This window comes from Somniosus microcephalus, chromosome 13, assembly GCF_052327205.1.
Source record: "Somniosus microcephalus isolate GS21.2 chromosome 13, FLI_Smic_1.0, whole genome shotgun sequence".
In the NCBI taxonomy this organism is placed as follows: Eukaryota; Metazoa; Chordata; class Chondrichthyes; order Squaliformes; family Somniosidae; genus Somniosus; species Somniosus microcephalus.
Window position 1 is genome coordinate 190939955 of NC_140999.1, and position 17137 is coordinate 190957091.

Sequence of the window (17137 nt, forward strand, 5' to 3'; positions counted from 1 at the left end):
TGCCAGTGGCCCTCAAAATCACCACAGCCCTGAATTTGTACACCACTGGGTCCTTTCAGTGTGCAACAGAGAACATCAGCCGCATCTCACAGTCTGCAGTTCACAGCTGCATTAAGCAGGTGACCAACACCCTCTTTGCCAGGGCCAAGCAGTACATCAGCTTTCCCAGTTCTCAGCAGTTAACAGGATGGAGCTTGGGGCTTTGACTGACTTCCCTCACGTGCAGAGTAGAAACATAGAAGATAGGAGCAGGCCATTCGGCCCCTCGAGCCTGCTCCGCCATTCAATGCGATCATAGCTGATCATCCAAATTCAGTACCCGATTGTGTGTACAATCGATTGTAGAGCACCGGAACATGAGCCAGCAACATTCATCAACAGAAAAGGGTACCACTCTATTAATGCACAGCTAGTGCCCAATGACAGGAGCAACATCATGCCGGTCTGTGCAAGGCATCCTGGGAGCTACCACAATGCTTTTATCCTCAAAACACACCACCATCCCCGCTATTCAACTTTCGGAGGAGCATGACAGGATGGCTGCTGGTGGACAAGGGATGCCCCCTGCAGACTTGGCTGATGACACCCCTGCACAACCATACCTGAGCAGCACAGAAACAATTGAAACCAGGATCCTTATAGGGCACACGATTGGACTGCTCAAGCAGATGATGTCTGGACCACTCGGGGGCACCCAGCGATATGCCCCAGATAGAGTGTCACACATTGTCATGGTCTGCTGCACACTGCATAACACTGAATTGCAGAGAGACCTGCATTTGGAGGAGGAAGAGGAGCAGCAGCAGTCATCATCAAGACAAGGAAGACCCAAGGGAAGGAGAGGAAGCAGCAAAGGCAGGAGGGTCTTGTAGCACGAGATGTCAGGGATTAGCTCATAGCTCAGCTGAGCTTCTCACACCCTGCCTGAGAACTTACAAAGAGCCCCTCGGCGTAACAGTCCTCGACATTCTCCCCCGCTCCCTGCATCGAAGAACATTCAGACTTCTATATCGATTAAGTTCTGACCATACAGACTCAGAATTAACTCTGTAGACCAAAGTCCTGAAGGCCATAAAGGTGATTAATTTAATGCCAAATATAATAAATGTCTTCCATTCATTTTTCACGCACACGATCAACCCATTGTGCTTTTCTTTATGAAAGTTTCCTAACTCTACTACTCCTACGGGGTGCTCCTCTAGCGGCCTAAGCAGAGCTGGTGGAAGGCTGCTGTTCCTCATGTGCGGACCCTGAATATGCTCGTGGCCAAAGACTTCCGAGTGCTCAAACCCGAGAGTCTCGGCCGCAGGCTGCTGCAACTTAGCTACTGCTGGAGCAGTCTGGCCCAGTTGATTTGCTGGCACCATGGCAGGGACTGGATTGGGCGGGGTGCTGAATGTGCAGAGAGAGACCAGGACGCACTGCTCCCACTGTGTCACTGCTACTCCTTTGGGACTGGGGCTCATCACTTCCAGTCATCTGTGGGAGAGCAGATTGTAGAAGATGAATGACCCCTTCAAAGCCCCTCTCCATTCGATCCAACATTCTCTCCATTGTAGAGCCCAGAATCTGCATGGCAGTCGTTTGAGATTCCAATGAAGTTGCAAAGACTGCTATCCTGGACTCCTGCTGCGAGGGCTGCGCTGCAGTGTCCCTGGAGGTTGCCACACTCTCTGGGGTAGACTGCAGAGTTGTGATGACACCACAGAGGCTGAATGCGGACGGCTCCACACTCTCAGCCATAGAGGTGAGTCGCCTTGGCCTTCCAAAACCTCGTACAGCTGTCTGTGTGAGGCCAGTAGTTTTCTTCTCATGGTTGGACCCTGGAAGTCCTCATCTCTGTCGTCCTCAGCAGAGCTGGCAGCAGAGTGCATCCTATGCCAAGGTCTCTCCTGTTTTGTCTGTCACCGGTTGCTGCTACAGCCATGGGTGCTGATGTTTCTACACATACAAACCCCTCTAAGCTCGCTCTCTATTCAATGTGGAGTGCCAATGTCTGAGCTGGTGCTTGGGAGGAGTGGAGTGCCTGATGGTGCATTCTCAGAGGGATTGTCCTCCTCCAAGATCTGTTCTTCTACAGGAGCCTCTTGTTGTCGAGATCGGAGAAGAAAAGCAAGATGGGAGAAGAGTTAGGATGTCAGAGAGAAGCTGTACATGATCAGGTTAACAGTCAGGAGGATGCAGGTTGAAGTTGCTAAGCTTGCTGGATATGTGCTGAGTTGAATTAAGGGATAAAGTAATATGCAGACACCCTGCTTGGGTACAATACCAGTATCTCCTGGCCCAATGCTCATCATTCTTCCTGCCAGTGATCTCCAGTGCTTCCTGCTCTGCCTGTGTGAGGGCGATGATGTTGGAGACTCCTCCACCTGTCCTGTCTCTCTCGCTGGCATTGTGCATGGTCTTATCCTTCAGAAAAAGTTAATAAAATTGATGTGCCTCAATAATTCCGAGACTCGAAGGTAGCAGAACAAAACAAGGCTTTTATTAACTTAGAACGAAACACATAAGCGAGAGAGATGTCGTCCTTCTGGAGACTGGGGCTAGACTGAAAGCTAGCTTACAAACGGGGCCAGGTATGAGCGGAGCCCTACACACAGCACATTCCAGTATACAATACAGCACATTCCAGTACACAATACAATGAGGTCTGGGGGAAGGGAAATGACACTGAAACCGATCTCAGTCACAGGCAGTGATGAATGGAAATATTTCATCACAAGACTTAATAAGTGTGTGTTGAGAAGGTGAGTGGAGATGTGTGGGGCTTGTGCATATAGTGGACGTGGAGAGGTGCAGAAGAATCAAGATGGAATTAGGATGGGGTGGTGTTGAGTGTAAAGGGAAGTGTGTGAGATGTGAAGTGAGTAAGCAGTGGCTGATGGCTGTGCAAGTGTTAGGTGAGAAGAGAATGGCACTAGTGTATGATGTGAAGAGGGGAAAGGAAGAGGTGAAATAACAACAGAAAATGCTGGAAAAACTCAGCAGGCCAGGCAACATCCGTGGAGAGAAATTAGAGTTGACGTTTCGGGTCGAAACCCTTTTTCAAAACTGGAAAGGAAATAAAATAGATCGAAGGCAGGGCTGCGATAGAACAAAAGAAGTAAAAGAGACATTAAGAGGTATTCAAAACCAGACGAGATGCTAATAGGACAGTGGAGACAAAAGACGGCTGAGGTGAGTTTGTTTGGAATGAACAAGAGAGTTGTCTTAGTGTGCCCTTGTGATTGTATGGTGAAGGATATGATGGGTGGGAGGTAACAGTTGGGAGTGCTGGGGGAGGAGGCGAGAGGTGTGTTGTGATGTGGTCTTGAGAGAAGTGGAGAGGTGAAGAGGTCCACTCAACCTTGCTACTTCTTGTGAGGTCATTGAACCTCTACATTGAACCCAGGTTCTGGGGCTGATGCTGCTGGCACTGACTCTCTCTCACCTCTGTCCAGGCTTGCCTGATAGTGCCCTTGAGGATGCTCCTGTGGGTGCTGGGGAATAGTACTTTCCTTCGAGCCCTCACTTCCTCCACTAGGACCTCTAGGGATGCATCTGGAAAGTGGGGTGCAACCCTCTAACTCATGTCTGCAGTCAGCAAGTCTTCCAGAGTTATTTAAAGTAAAATGAAAGTAGGGGATGCAACCCCAGTTTAAGAGATGCATCTCCGCTTTAAGTAGAGTTGGGAAAGGTGTCAGAGATTGCACATGGGCGGGCTGCCTGATTCTGCAGGGGATCGTGAGGGCAACCTGTCCTTCTACTGTTAATGATACCAGGTTGTAAAAATGCCCTGGGACCTCCTGCCAACATCATGGGGGCTTGTTGCGTCCCCCCCCCCCCCAGTATGTACAACACCCATCCCAAGTTTAAAAACCAGCCCTTTTAAAGTAGTACAGGAAACTCTTTTTTTATCCGGCACCGACGGGACCGGCGTGGTGCCGGTTTATCAAAAAGTCCGGATTACAGAGAGGTATAGTAAAAGATACGAGAGCTCCGTACACAGCAACAGATCCAGGCTTCCCTGTTGCTTAGCAACAGTGCAGGAGCCCCGGCCACAGACCAAGCGTCCCTGTTGCTTAACAACAAGTGCAAGAACCCTGGTTACACAGCCACAGGTCCAGGAACGGCCACTAATATGAAGTAAAATTTACCTGAACCTACTCCTGGATTTTGCCGGTTAACAGAGATTTCCGGTTATTTAGGTGCCGGTAAATCGAGAGTTTCCTGCACTATGATCGCTGAGTAGACAACAAAATCACTGCCAAAAGGTTATCATCACAATTAATCCAAATTGCATATTCACCAAGTGGCCTTATTAAAAAGGTATTTGAATGACAGTAGACAACTTATTAAAATCACTTATAAAACCCATATCATTTGATAGCACCCTCTTCATAATGTGGAATGACGCATTCAACACACCCAATGCCACAACTCATTGGAAATTGCAGTAATATCCCTGAAAATGTGGGAAGTACCTCATTATTGCAATCATCGTGACCCAGGTGGTTGCATCATTATTCTCCCTACAGTTGGGTAGAAGTTTGGTTAGCCAAACAGACTCAGCTCCTGCTAGTTTAGCTGCCTGGAGCCACATGTCTGACTAAGTTCTTAGGTAGAAGGACCCTTGAAGTTCTGCACTGGGAGCAGAGCCATTTTAAACCTGTGGAAACCAGGTGTCTCTGAAAATTCTGCATGTCTTACAGCCCATTTAGATTTGATCAGCAATAAGTTGAGAATAGCTCTCATAACTGGTCTACTATTTTTAAATGAGAACTGGTAAGGCGCTGAGCAGGTACTCATTATTGAAAAGTAGACTGAATACCAAGGCCTGAATGTCACTGGACTGTATCAAAACTGAGTCATAGGGCTAGAAATTTAGTTCATTTGCACTGCTCATTAGCGGCCCCAGCTAACGGGGCGCAAACAACTTTTTGCCCGGGCGTGGCGCTGCTAACTACTCCTGCTAAATTCAGCGGGAGTTTAGTTGCGGCGTTAACCGGTAGCGCCCCGCTTCCCTGGCGATGACGACGTCATCACCGTGCCCAGCGCCCCATTTTGGCCCGTGCCCCTGAATCTGCGGCGGGCGATGACAGCGGCCGATTCAGGGGGCGGGAATGGAGCGGCAGGAGGCTTGCGGGGTGTTAACAAAAGGGGAGGTGGCAGGCGGAGGGGAAAAAAAAAAAAAAAAAAAAAAAAATCGACCGACTTATTTGTCACGGTCTGTTGCGTCTTTGAACGCAGGGTCCGTGCCGCGATCTGGCAGCCTGGCGCTCGAGTGCCAGGCTGCTTGCATGGCACCTTGCTCCCCGATCGTCCAGGTAGGGCCCCGCAGAGCTGTGGGCCTGGGCCCTCCCCTTTAATAAGGGGAAGAGCCCTTCCATGCGGCAGCGCTACGTGGCCCAGTGCGTAGCGCTGCAGAATGCAGCGCCCCAATATTTGGGGTTAGTGTTGTAAGAAGGAAGTGGAATGCTTGAATTAGCGCTCCACCTCCCTCTTGGGGCACTAAAACTGAAGTTAACGATCACTAGCGCTATTTTTCGCCAGGCGCTAAATTTAACGCCCAGGGGATGTTAGCGACCCAAAATGGTCGCTAACGAATTCCACCCCCCACCCCCCGTTATTTTTTTTTTAAATGACTTCCTTAAATGTGGTGCAAGCATAAACTTGCAAGCACCAACATACTCTTATAACTTCAGTCTTTTGGGCTGGAATTTTCTCTCAGTCAGGATAGTGGCTGAAAATGAGGAAAAATAGTGCAGTGGAGGCCTTGACTTCTATTCCTCTGCCTAAACCAGGGTGACCATTGGCTGCTCCTTCCGTGCTTGCCACATGTAAATTATGGCGGGGAGGCAGAGCCCGGCAAGCCACCCCTTTACCCTACCTTTGGCCTTTGATCCGGCCGATCTTATGGCCCGCTAGGAAAGGGGTATGTTGTTGTCCCAGTGTTAGCAACAGAAGGGCCACTGATGCCCTTTAGGAACGAGAAGGCCCAGTATTGGGTACCTCTCCTCACATTAGGCTGCAGACTTCTACCTTTTTAGATCTCTGCCCAGTCCAAAGCCTAAAAACTGCAAGTCCCTCCTGGATGTTCAGGGGGGGGGGGGGGGTGGGATCTTCTGATTCCTTTAAATATTCCCCACCTCTTTGGGTGCTGTAGCAGTGGTGCCATTTTCCTCTCTAGCAGTGACAGGCTCCCCTTTGATGGTGGGGATCTTACGTATCCAATAATAACCCAGAAAAATAGCTCAGGATTACAGAGGGGTCAGGGCAAGCAAGACAAAAATCCTGCCCTGACCCTCTTAGGGCAGATTAAGGAAAACCCAGTCTATTATCTTTGGGGAGTAATCAATAATGAGCGTAGCAAGAACAAACTGGTGCACTTGTCCTGAATGACATGTCATAGAGACATGCCTGGTAAAGCACAATTAAAAGTAGCAGTGTCACTTCCAGGTAAACCTTGTCTCCTATGGAATCAAACAATTGTGAGTTTCCTTTTCTGTGGATTAATGTGGATTACTATTACTGGGATGTCTTGCATAGCCCGGCGTGCAATGGATACAAAGCTATCAAGCAAAAGGATTTGATGAATAATAACAAAAGACTCTGTTTTGGCACCCTACAAAAGCCATCTATCTTTGACAGGTTGAGGTTTTCCAGTCACAATTGGTTATCAATTCATTGGTTTGTTTTTACTTGTGCCTAGCAAAAAAAAAAGTGCCTGCCTGAAGGCTCACCTACAGAAAAACCCCCATCCTTCTCCCGTTTATCCCTAGACTATCCTATTTATCCAGAGTTAAGTAGTCATCCTGCCCTACTGAGAAACCACAATCAAAGCAATTCTCAAATGGTTCTACCTCACCCTGAAGCTGCAAGGATAGAAGGAAATTAGAATGAGGCTAGTCCGGGATGCCAGTTATGAGCCTGAACATCAAAGACATGGCTTATGCCACTACCTGTAACAAAGGATGCAAGTCTTTAGTTGGATTTAGCCTATGCTTGCAGAAACTTGAGCACTGATGTCTGCAAAATAAGAGAGTTCAACAGCAAATAAATAGGAAGGAAATTGACCAGTTATGTCAGATCTCCTCTCTCACTACACTGGCCTAGGATATTAAATCCTTCCTCCAAGAGCTATTACTGCTCCGGTGTCAAGGCAGAAGGGGGAGTTTCCAGCCCTCCTGCCTCACTTTCCTCAGAGGTAGCTGGTGGGGCATCCAAACGGATGGGTTCCCCTAAAAGTTGGAGGAGGGATTGCAGGAGTCCCGAGAACACCCCAACAGGATGGCAGCAGGTGACTTCCGTTTTTTTCTTTCTCCCGCAGCATAATCTTTAGGCCTTGTGGCTAAATGGCTATTGCTGGCCTGTTTCGACTTCCCCACTTTCAGGGGTGGCCCTCCATGGGGAGGGCATCCAGCCGTGCAAATGACCAGAGTCAGGAAATAAGAGCGGACTCCTCCCGCTGCAAGCGTAGCGCACCTCTGGAACGCTGCACCTGTCAGGGGGCCCTAGAGGAAAATCGGCGCTCAGCGCTAATGATTGACATTGTCTAACAAACAGTTTTCGGCACAAGATCAAGAAGTTGAAAACAGGAATAACATTTATACAAACACTAATTACTGCCAGTAATAAAGAAATAACTAACCCATCAACGCATTTAGTGTTTCAGAGATAAAGAGTAAAACTAACCAGTAGTATCGACTGGCTGTAAGGCAAAGCCCTCCTCTTCATTGGACAGCAGAGTTGTTTGATCACGTAGAGCACTTTCCACTTGAACTAAAGAATCAGAAACATCTGAACCACCTGTTAAAATAATCAAATGTAAAAATAAATCAAAAGCACCTTTACATTCCCTTTAGCTTTTAAGTGCGCGCCAGGAAGCAGAGCCACGCGCAGTTAATAATGATTCTAGTAGCTGCATGCAGTGCTGTGCTCAAGAGCTGTTCATGATGCACAGCCCGGGCTCCAAAAGGGTCATTTGGTCTCCAAGAGGCCAACTTTTCCATTTTCATCCTGTGTCAACTGATGGGCAGCACAGTGGAATGTCTTACAATGTAGATATCATAATCTTTATGCCTCAGGCAACAGTCAAGTGCTGTGATGCCCATTACAGCGACTGGCAGTGCTGTGAATGTGGAGCAGTTTGGCTGGAGGTCAGGTTTCAGCTTCTGACACAATTCACCTCCTACCTCCATCATGAATCACAGAATACAAAGACAGAGGGCTAGAAATTCGGTGCATTTGTGACTCTCATTAGTGGCCCCGCCTAACGGGCCGCAAACAACTTTTCACCCGGGCGTGGCACCGCTAACAACTCCCGCTAAATTCAGCGGGAGTTTAGTGGCGGCAGTAACGGGTAGTGCCCCGTTGTCATCACCATGCGTAGCGCCCCATTTTCGCCTGCAAAATTGACCCGCGCTCCCTGAATCTGCGCCGGCTGATGACAACGACCGATTCAGGGGACGGGAACAGAGCAGCAGGAGGCTCGCGGGGCACTAACAAAAAAAATTGTCGTGCCCCGTTGCGTCTTTGAATGCGGGGTCCGTGCCATGATCTGGCAGCCCGGCACTCGAGTGCCAGGCTGCTGGCACGTCACCAATCTCCCCGGTGGTCCAGCTAGGGCCCGCAGAGTTGTGGGCTTGGGCCCTCCCCTTTAATGAGGGGAAGAGCCCTTCCATGCGGCAGCGCTACGTGGCCCAGTGCGTAGAGTTGCAGAATGCACCGCCCCGATATTTGGTGTTAGCGCTCTAAGAAGGAAGTGGAGCGCTAAAACTGAAGTTAGTGATCGCCGGCGCTATATTTAGCACCCAGGCAATGCTGGCGACCCAAAATGGTCGCTAACGAATTTTTCCCCCAGAGTTCCTCAGACAAGTCCAGGTTACTGCACCTCAGCCTGGAGATTAATTAAAGGAGCCACTTGTCCATGTCTGCTGCAATGCCATCTACCAGGCAGCCATCCTGTGCCCCTCCTCTTTCCATCCAAATAACATGAATATAACAAGTCTCATACAGAAAGCCACGGTGTCAGCATAAGGCGTGATGCAAAAATGTCGCAGACAAAGAGAGTCAGGAAGCGGCCGCCTTTAAATAGCACTCCCCCTAGTCCTTTCCCGACTGCAAAACGTTCCCCTCAACCTGTCTTTGCTAGCGGCAGGCGGTAAGGCAGGGGGCGCCACTCAATATCTGGTCCGGGGCGCTACAGGCTCGACTGACGTCACGATCTACAGGCACAGGAGATCGTGGCGGTAGTGTTTAGTGCCGCCGCAAAATGTCTGGTCAATTTCGCAAGCAGCGCAAACATCGCCATGCCCGGGCGCTAACGGGAGGCGCAAAGCAACCGAATTTTCCCCCCTGGCAACTTTCTGATAAGTTGGCCACTGGTCCCACCTGTGGCATGGAAGGTTTCGCCCACTGGCTCAAAAATATACTTTACGGGTGTGGCATTTAGATTAAAGGAAACTGTAGGCTCGTGATTTAAATCTGCCATTTCACACAAGTTAAATTAGTAAGATTTTTGGAATTGGGTGGGATTTTTATTAGGTAAGGGTATTAAGGGATAGAGAACAAAGGTTGGTAAATGGAGTTCAGGTACAGATCAGCTATGATCTAATTGAATGACGGAATAGGCTCGATTGACTGAAAAGCCTACTCCTGTTCCGATGTTCCTTACATCTTTGGACCAAATATATCAAAATCACTAGCCTATGAAAAGATTTCCTTGATGGTGCAGCTGAACGGCTCGGCTTTGTAACCTTCAAAGCTAAAGAGAAATAACATGGAGCATACTAATGCACAACATGACTTTTCACTTCAAATGCTATAAAAGTCCATACCGGTCGTATCAGTTGGTAACTTTTTATTTGGTAGATCTTTAATAATGCCTCCATTAGTATCTGCAATATCCACAAAGGCATTTTCAGCTTCGCCACTGAGAAGCTCCTCTGAAAATAAAGTGAAAGTGCTCTTAGCCTTTATAGAAAAGGATTACTATAAGAAGTCATTTGAGCACATACATATTGGCAGCAAGTGAATTTATTTCTATAGCACGGTTTCCTCAATTATGCCTAATCTGTCGATTAGACAAAGCTTCACGTACAGACCGCAGAAACCTGGTTGACAAAGGAATAATCAAACGCTGTTGCTGTTATAAAGATGTAAGGTGTACTGTGGTTCATCCAGCTGCCAACTTTCGCCAAGTCCAAAACCAGACAAGGAATAGGACAGCTGAGAGGCAGGGAGTGGGATCATATCTTAAGTTCTCAGATTTGTTTACCTAATGAAAATTTATCAAAACATTTTAATAACATTTTTTCTCTATCCTGCCATTTCTCTCCCCTTCTCCTCCCTTGCGGGGGTACGCTGCCATCTACCTTCTGCTACCTCGCCCAAGTAGTCATTATTCTTGTGCAAGCCTGAACAGTGCATATTGGCAGGATGTAAATAGAAACATAGAAGATAGGAGCAGGAGTCGGCCATTCAGCCCCTCAAGCCTGTCCCGCCATTTAATGAGATCATGGCTGATCATCCAAATTCAGTACCCTGTCCCTGCCTTCTCCCCATATCCCTTGATCCCTTTAGCCTTAATAAATATACCCAACTCCTTCTTGAATATATTTAATGAATTGGCCTCAACTACCTTCTGTGGTAGAGAATTCCACAGGTTCACCACTCTCTGGGTGAAGAAATTCCTCCTCATCTCAGTCCTAAATGGCTTACCCCTTATCCTTAGACTGTGACCCCTGGTTCTGGACTCCCCGGCCATCGGGAACATCCTTCCTGCATCTAGTTTGTCTAGTCCTGTTGAATCCTTCCTGCATCTAGTTTGTCTAGTCCTGTTGAATCCTTCCTGCATCTAGTTTGTCTAGTCCTGTTGAATTTTATAAGTTTCAATGAGATCCCCTCTCATTCTTCTAAACTCTAGCGAATATAAGCCCAATCAACCCAATCTCTCTTCATACCAATACATACTTTGGTTCTGTCTTCACAATGGAGGACAGAAATAACCTCCCAGAGATGTCGGGGAACATAGGGTCTAATGAGAGGGAGGAACTGAATGAAATCAGTATTTGTAGGGAAATGGTGTTAAGGAAATTGACGAGATTGAAGGCCAATAAATCCCCAGGGCCTGATAATCTACATCCTAGGGTACTTAAGGAAGTGGCCCTAGAAATAGATTCTGGAACAGTTCCCATGGATTGGAGGGTAGCTAATGTTACCCCACTATTCAAAAAAGGTGGTAGAGAGAAAACGGGGAATTATAGACCGGTAAGCCTGACATCGGTAGTGGGGAAAATGCTAGAGTCCATTATAAAAGATGTAATAGCAGAGCACTTGGAAAACAGTGACAGGATCGGACAAAGTCAACATGGATTTACAAAAGGTAAATTGTGCTTGACTAATCTACTGGAATATTTTGAGGATGCAACTGGTAGAATAGATAAGGGAGAACCAGTGGATGTGGTGTATTTCGACTTTCAGAAGGCGTTCGATAAGGTCCCGCAAAAGAGGTTAGCATGTAAAGTTAAAGCACATGGGATTGGGGGCAAGGTACTGACTTGGATAGAGAACTGGCTGGCAGACAGGAAGCAAAGAGTTGGAATAAATGGCTCTTTTTCCGAGTGGCAGGCAGTGACTAGTGGGGTACCACAGGGATCAGTGCTAGGACCCCAGCTGTTCACAATATATATTAATGATCTAGACAAGGGAACTAGATGTAATATCTCCAAGTTTGCAGATGACACAAAGCTGGGTGGGCATGTGTGCTGTGAGGAGGATGCCGAGAAACTCCAGTATGATTTGGACAGGTTGGGTGATTGGGCAGATGCATGGCAGATGCAGTATAATGCGGATAAATGCAAGGTTATCCACTTTGGTGGCAAAAACAGGAAGGCAGATTATCTGAACGGCAATAGATTGGGAGAAGGGGAAGTGCAAAGAGACCTGGGTGTCCTTGTGCACCAGTCGCTGAAGGTAAGCATGCAGGTGCAGCAGGCGGTTAAGAAGGCAAATGGTATGTTGCCCTTCGCAGCGAGAGGATTCGAGTACAGGAACAAGGATGTCTTGCTGCAGTTGTACAGGGCCTTGGTGAGACCATACCTTGAGTATTGTGTGCAGTTTTGGTCACCTTATCTGAGGAAGGATGTTCTTGCCATGGCGGGAGTGCAGCGAAGATTCACCAGACTGATGCCTGGGATGGCAGGAATGATTTATGAGGAGAGATTGGGTCGATTGGGCTTATACTCGCTGGAGTTTAGAAGAATGAGAGGGGATCTCATTGAAACTTATAAAATTCTAACAGGACTAGACAGACTAGATGCAGGAAGGATGTTCCCGATGGCAGGGGAGTCCAGAACCAGGGGTCACAGTCTAAAGATAAGGGGTAAGCCATTTAGGACAGAGATGAAGAGGAATTTCTTCACCCAGAGAGTGGTGAACCTGTGGAATTCTCTACCACAGAAGGCAGTTGAGGCCAATTCATTAAATATATTCAAGAAGGAGTTGGATATATTTCTTAAGGCTAAAGGGATCAAGGGATATGGGGAGAAAGCAGGGACAGGGTACTGAGTTTGGATGATCAGCCATGATCTCATTGAATGGCGGAGCAGGCTCGAGGGGCCGAATGGCCTATTCCTGCACCTATCTTCTATGTCTATGTTTCTATACGTCATTCCTGTCTCTTTGCACTTCCCCTTCTCCTAATCTATTGCCGTTCAGATAATAATCTGCATTCCTGTTTTTGCCACCAAAGTGGATAACCTCGCATTTATCCACATTATACTGCATCTGCCCAATCACCCAACCTGTCCAAATCAGACTGGAGTTTCTCTGCATCCCCCTCACAGCACACACGCCCACCCAGCTTTGTTTCGGCTGCAAACTTGGAGATATTACATCTAGTTCCCTCGTCTAGATCATTAATATATATTGTGAATAGCTGGGGTCCAAGCACCGATCCCTGCGGTACCCCACCAGTCACAGTGGTGGTCGTCCCAGCCTCTGCTGGGGAGTATGCCAGATAGGAGTGGAGTTTTGCTGCTGCAGCATAGGGATAGGCAGCTTCTGTGTTGTCTGCAAAAGGGGTTGAGTTTATGGGGGTCTGTGCAATCCATCAGTCTGTGAAGGACTGGACAGACTCCAGCCACTCCCTGCCCTTCCTCTCAAGCCACAGCAATGCTCGATGCCAAGGACTAACCGGTGTCCAGCGTTGCAAAGACACAAACAGCAGGAAATGCTCTGGAGGACCTATTTCCCTAACTTGCATCTTATATCCACACTGCTGGGCCGATGCAGCAGGAATTGGGGGGTTGTGGGAGGAGACACAGAACAAGGTGGGAACACAGCAGAGAGTGTACCCAAGTAAATTTCTGCCCCTACTCAAAAAATAGGGAGAGCAGACAGGGGCAGGAAATCCCAGCTTATATTGCATCTTTAATACTGTAATCAAGGCCGCAAATTTAATTGAGGCAGGATGGGGGCGGGAAAGCTGGTTTCTAGGTTCCAGTCCCGCTCCCAGCTACATCCGCTCTGCAGACGTGATTTTACCTTGATTGGCCTTATTAAGCCCGCCCTGCCGGCCAATTAACAGGAAGCGGGTCTGATGGCGTCATTTGATGACACGTCATCAGCCGGTTTCCTTAAAGGGACCACGTCCTCATGGAGTTTGACAGTTGCTCTGTCAGTGTTTGACAGCACGGAGGTGCTGCAAATACTGCACAAAGGTGAACGCTTGCACCCAGGCTCTCCAATAAGCATATGGAGGGAGTCACAGCACGAAGAAGGTTCTCTTCCCTTCCAAGGGCGGAAGAGACCTCCCCAGGATACCAACTTACCTTGCACCTCCACCCAACCCTCTCTATCTACTTTATCACTTCCCCATCTCACTAGCCACCCCTCACACTCATCCTACTGCAAGCATACCAACTAACAACACACAAGGGTAGGCACTTGAGAGGTTTAGCCATGTGAAGTTTCTGGTAATGTGTTGTCATACAGTGAAATCTTTGTTTCAAAAAGTGCCCCTTATTGGACAGATCTGAGCACACCTTGAGAAGTGTCACTGAGTTCCAGTGATTGTTCAGTCATAACTCCCCCCCCGCCCCCACTATAGTGATGAGTGTGCATGGAATGGCTTGGACATTAAAGGGGTGTTTCACAGAGCTGGTGTAGGATGGTGTCAACCTGGCGCATCATGTGGTAGCCAGGGTTTACAGTGTCAAGTGAAGAAAATCTGGCCATGGTGATGCCATCGCTGGCCACCCGACCAGCAAATTTGTCTGGGGCTGATGCCCTGTGTCCAATGTAGCATCAGGTGACGGCGGAGAAGGTTGGTGATGTTGGTGTTGGGGCTAATCGTGGAAGGATTAGGAGGACCACGGTCTGATTGTTCCATTGGCTCCGATGTTGCTGCAATAGATGGCAGCTGCAGGTGAGATGACAGAAGCGATCTGTCACTGGAGAGAGAGGTTCTCCCAATGAGGTGGCACTGGACATACAGTTGGATCTAAAAGCTTTTATGCTAAAGAAATCTCTATAGGTATTAAAAATGCAGTAACCAACATTTCCTGTGCTCTGAAACTCACCATAGAGTCATAGAGTAATACAGCACGGATAGAGGCCCTTCGGCCCATCGTGTCCGCGCCGGCCATCAAGCCCTGCCTAATCTAATCCCATATTCCAGCATTTGGCCCGTAGCCTTGTATGCTATGGCATTTCAAGTGCACATCCAAATGCTTCTTAAATGTTGTGAGGGTTTCTGCCTCCACAACCCTTTCAGGCAGTGAGTTCCAGACTCCAACCACCCTCTGGGTGAAAAAGTTCTTTCTCAAATCCCCTCTAAACCTCCCGCCCTTTACCTTGAATCTATGCCCCCTAGTTATTGACCCCTCTACTAAGGGAAAAAGCTCCTCAGCATCCATCCTATCTATGCCCCTCATAATTTTGTACACCTCAATCATGTCCCCCCTCAGCCTCCTCTGCTCCAAGGAAAACAAACCCAATCTGCCCAGTCTCTCTTCATAGCTGAAGCGCTCCAGCCCTGGTAACATCCTGGTGAACCTCCTCTGCACCCTCTCTAACGCGATCACATCCTTCCTGTAGTGTGGCGACCAGAACTGCACACAGTATTCCAGCTGTGGCCTAACCAGTGTTTTATACAGCTCCATCATAACCCCCTTGCTCTTATATTCAATGCCTCGGCTAATGAAGGCAAGTATCCCATATGCCTTTTTTACCACCTTATCCACCTGTTCCGCCGCCTTCAGGGATCTGTGTACTTGCACGCCCAGATCCCTCTGACCCTCCGTCTTGCCTAGGGTCTTTCTGCCACATGGCATCCTTGACACCACTTCTGCAGATGTCAGCTTTTCACAAACATCAGAGCAGACTCAAAACACGCCAGGTTGAGCTGGCATGTTCCCCGAACAACGGGTAACCAGTGAAGGAGAAGGTAGAATTAGAAGTAAGCCTCAAAATACTCTTAAATTGGTTCTTAACAAGCCATTTAAGTAGCTGAATTGTATCCCCCGCCTGACAGACCCGACACCTGGTAGACTCGCGTGGAGGCGGGTTGACAGTGGGTTTCCTACCCGCTGTCAATCTTTGCCATTTTGACAGCGGACCCACCTCCAAATCCACCCCCTCAGCGCGATTAAATTTGCGGCCCAACTGTTGCTAAGGCATTGAATACACCTACAGTTTTTGATTCAAGAAAAAAAATGTTTACATACAAATTATGGGGGAGGTGGGGGTTTGTGTGGCAGCAAGTTAGCTTAATTCAGCTAGGTATGTGACACCAAATAATTTGAATGACCTACTACAGATGAAACACCAGATATCAGGTGGTTTGATTATCAGGAGGCTAAAAATGGGGTCAAAGTACACTCCTACCAGTCTAGTCACAGGCCAAAGTTCAAGCTTTGCATCACCGTATCTTAAGAGTGGAAGATTACGATAAGATCTGTGAGTATAACACTGGAAAGCTAAATACATTTACTTGCTAGATGTTTCACAGTGCAGACTTCTGACCCACTTATTCATGATAATTATGGTTCTGCACCTTAGTGAGAAATAGAAAGAACTAAATGTGACAAACGAACAATGTGTAGCCAACAAGTTACAAATAGGCCAAACGTTTTTAGACTATAAATTTACAGTACAGCCTGCAGTTCAATGCTCCTTTCACCAGTTCCATTGCATGCTCATCATACACATGTACACAACTGAACTACAAATCACACAAGTGGTTTCATGTCCAAATGATTTCCTATCATCTCTCCCAACACTTACAACAGGCTACTCTACTGCTGGTTAGCCATGTACAGTACAAATAAACCTGGAGCATAATACATGTACAGGGAACTCTCTTTTAACCGGCACCTAAATAACCGGAAGTCTCTGTTAACTGGCAAAATTCAGGAGTAGGTTCAGGTAAATTTTACTTCATATTAGTGGCCGTTCCTGGATCTGTGGCTGTGTAACCGGGGTTCCTGCACTTGTTGCTAAGCAACAGGGACGCTTGGTCTGTGGCTGGAGTTCCTGCACATGTTGCTAAGCAACAGGGAAGCCTGGATTTGTTGCTGTGTATGGCGCTCTCGTACCTTTTAACTATACCTCTCTGTAATCCATACTTTTTGATAAACCGGCACCACGCTGGTCCCGGATAATAAAGAGTTTCCTGTATTAATATAACATACAGCTAGTCTGAAAGGCTGATTTTTCCTGTGCTACCCATATTTTTTGTATTTCGGAAGAATATCGGGCAAGGTATAGGACGAACTGCTGGGAGGCTTACACCAGGTGATCATCACATTCCTTCAAGTGGCTATGTCAGAAATGATAAGAGGACAAAGTACAGATGAGGAAATGGCTGAAGGGAGCAAAACATTTAAAACTGGCAGAAAAAAGAATAGTTATGCTTTAAAAAAATGAAACATACCTAACATATAAGCTGCTCCTTCATCTCCAAATCCATCATTCTGAAAGCTATTTTTATCACCATTTAATGCCAATGTTTCTTTCACGACATTATTGGAATTATTTTCTGGTGTTTGAGGAAGTATCGATTCATTGGTGCTCATCAGATTGTTATCCAAGACACCACTATTCCTTAACATTCTGTAATCACCACCTGGCAGGGACAACATGTACAGAATTG

At 47.5% G+C, this 17137-nt stretch overlaps 1 protein-coding gene and 1 pseudogene across 4 annotated transcripts in view; both read right to left on the reverse strand.

The window, feature by feature from the left end:
• The window catches only part of LOC147108911 (double-strand-break repair protein rad21 homolog), a 98157-nt gene that overhangs the window by 41399 nt on the left and 39621 nt on the right, over nucleotides 1-17137 (reverse strand). For all 4 annotated transcript variants that reach the window (XM_086005865.1, XM_086005866.1, XM_086005863.1 and 1 more), the window contains 3 exons: nucleotides 16919-17110; nucleotides 9819-9926; nucleotides 7675-7788 (listed from right to left, as the gene is read on the reverse strand). In XM_086005865.1, coding sequence (XP_085861991.1) covers nucleotides 7675-7788; nucleotides 9819-9926; nucleotides 16919-17110 — 414 coding nt within the window. The remainder of the gene's footprint in view (nucleotides 1-7674; nucleotides 7789-9818; nucleotides 9927-16918; nucleotides 17111-17137) is intronic.
• On the reverse strand, nucleotides 933-1874 carry LOC147108912 (uncharacterized; annotated as a pseudogene).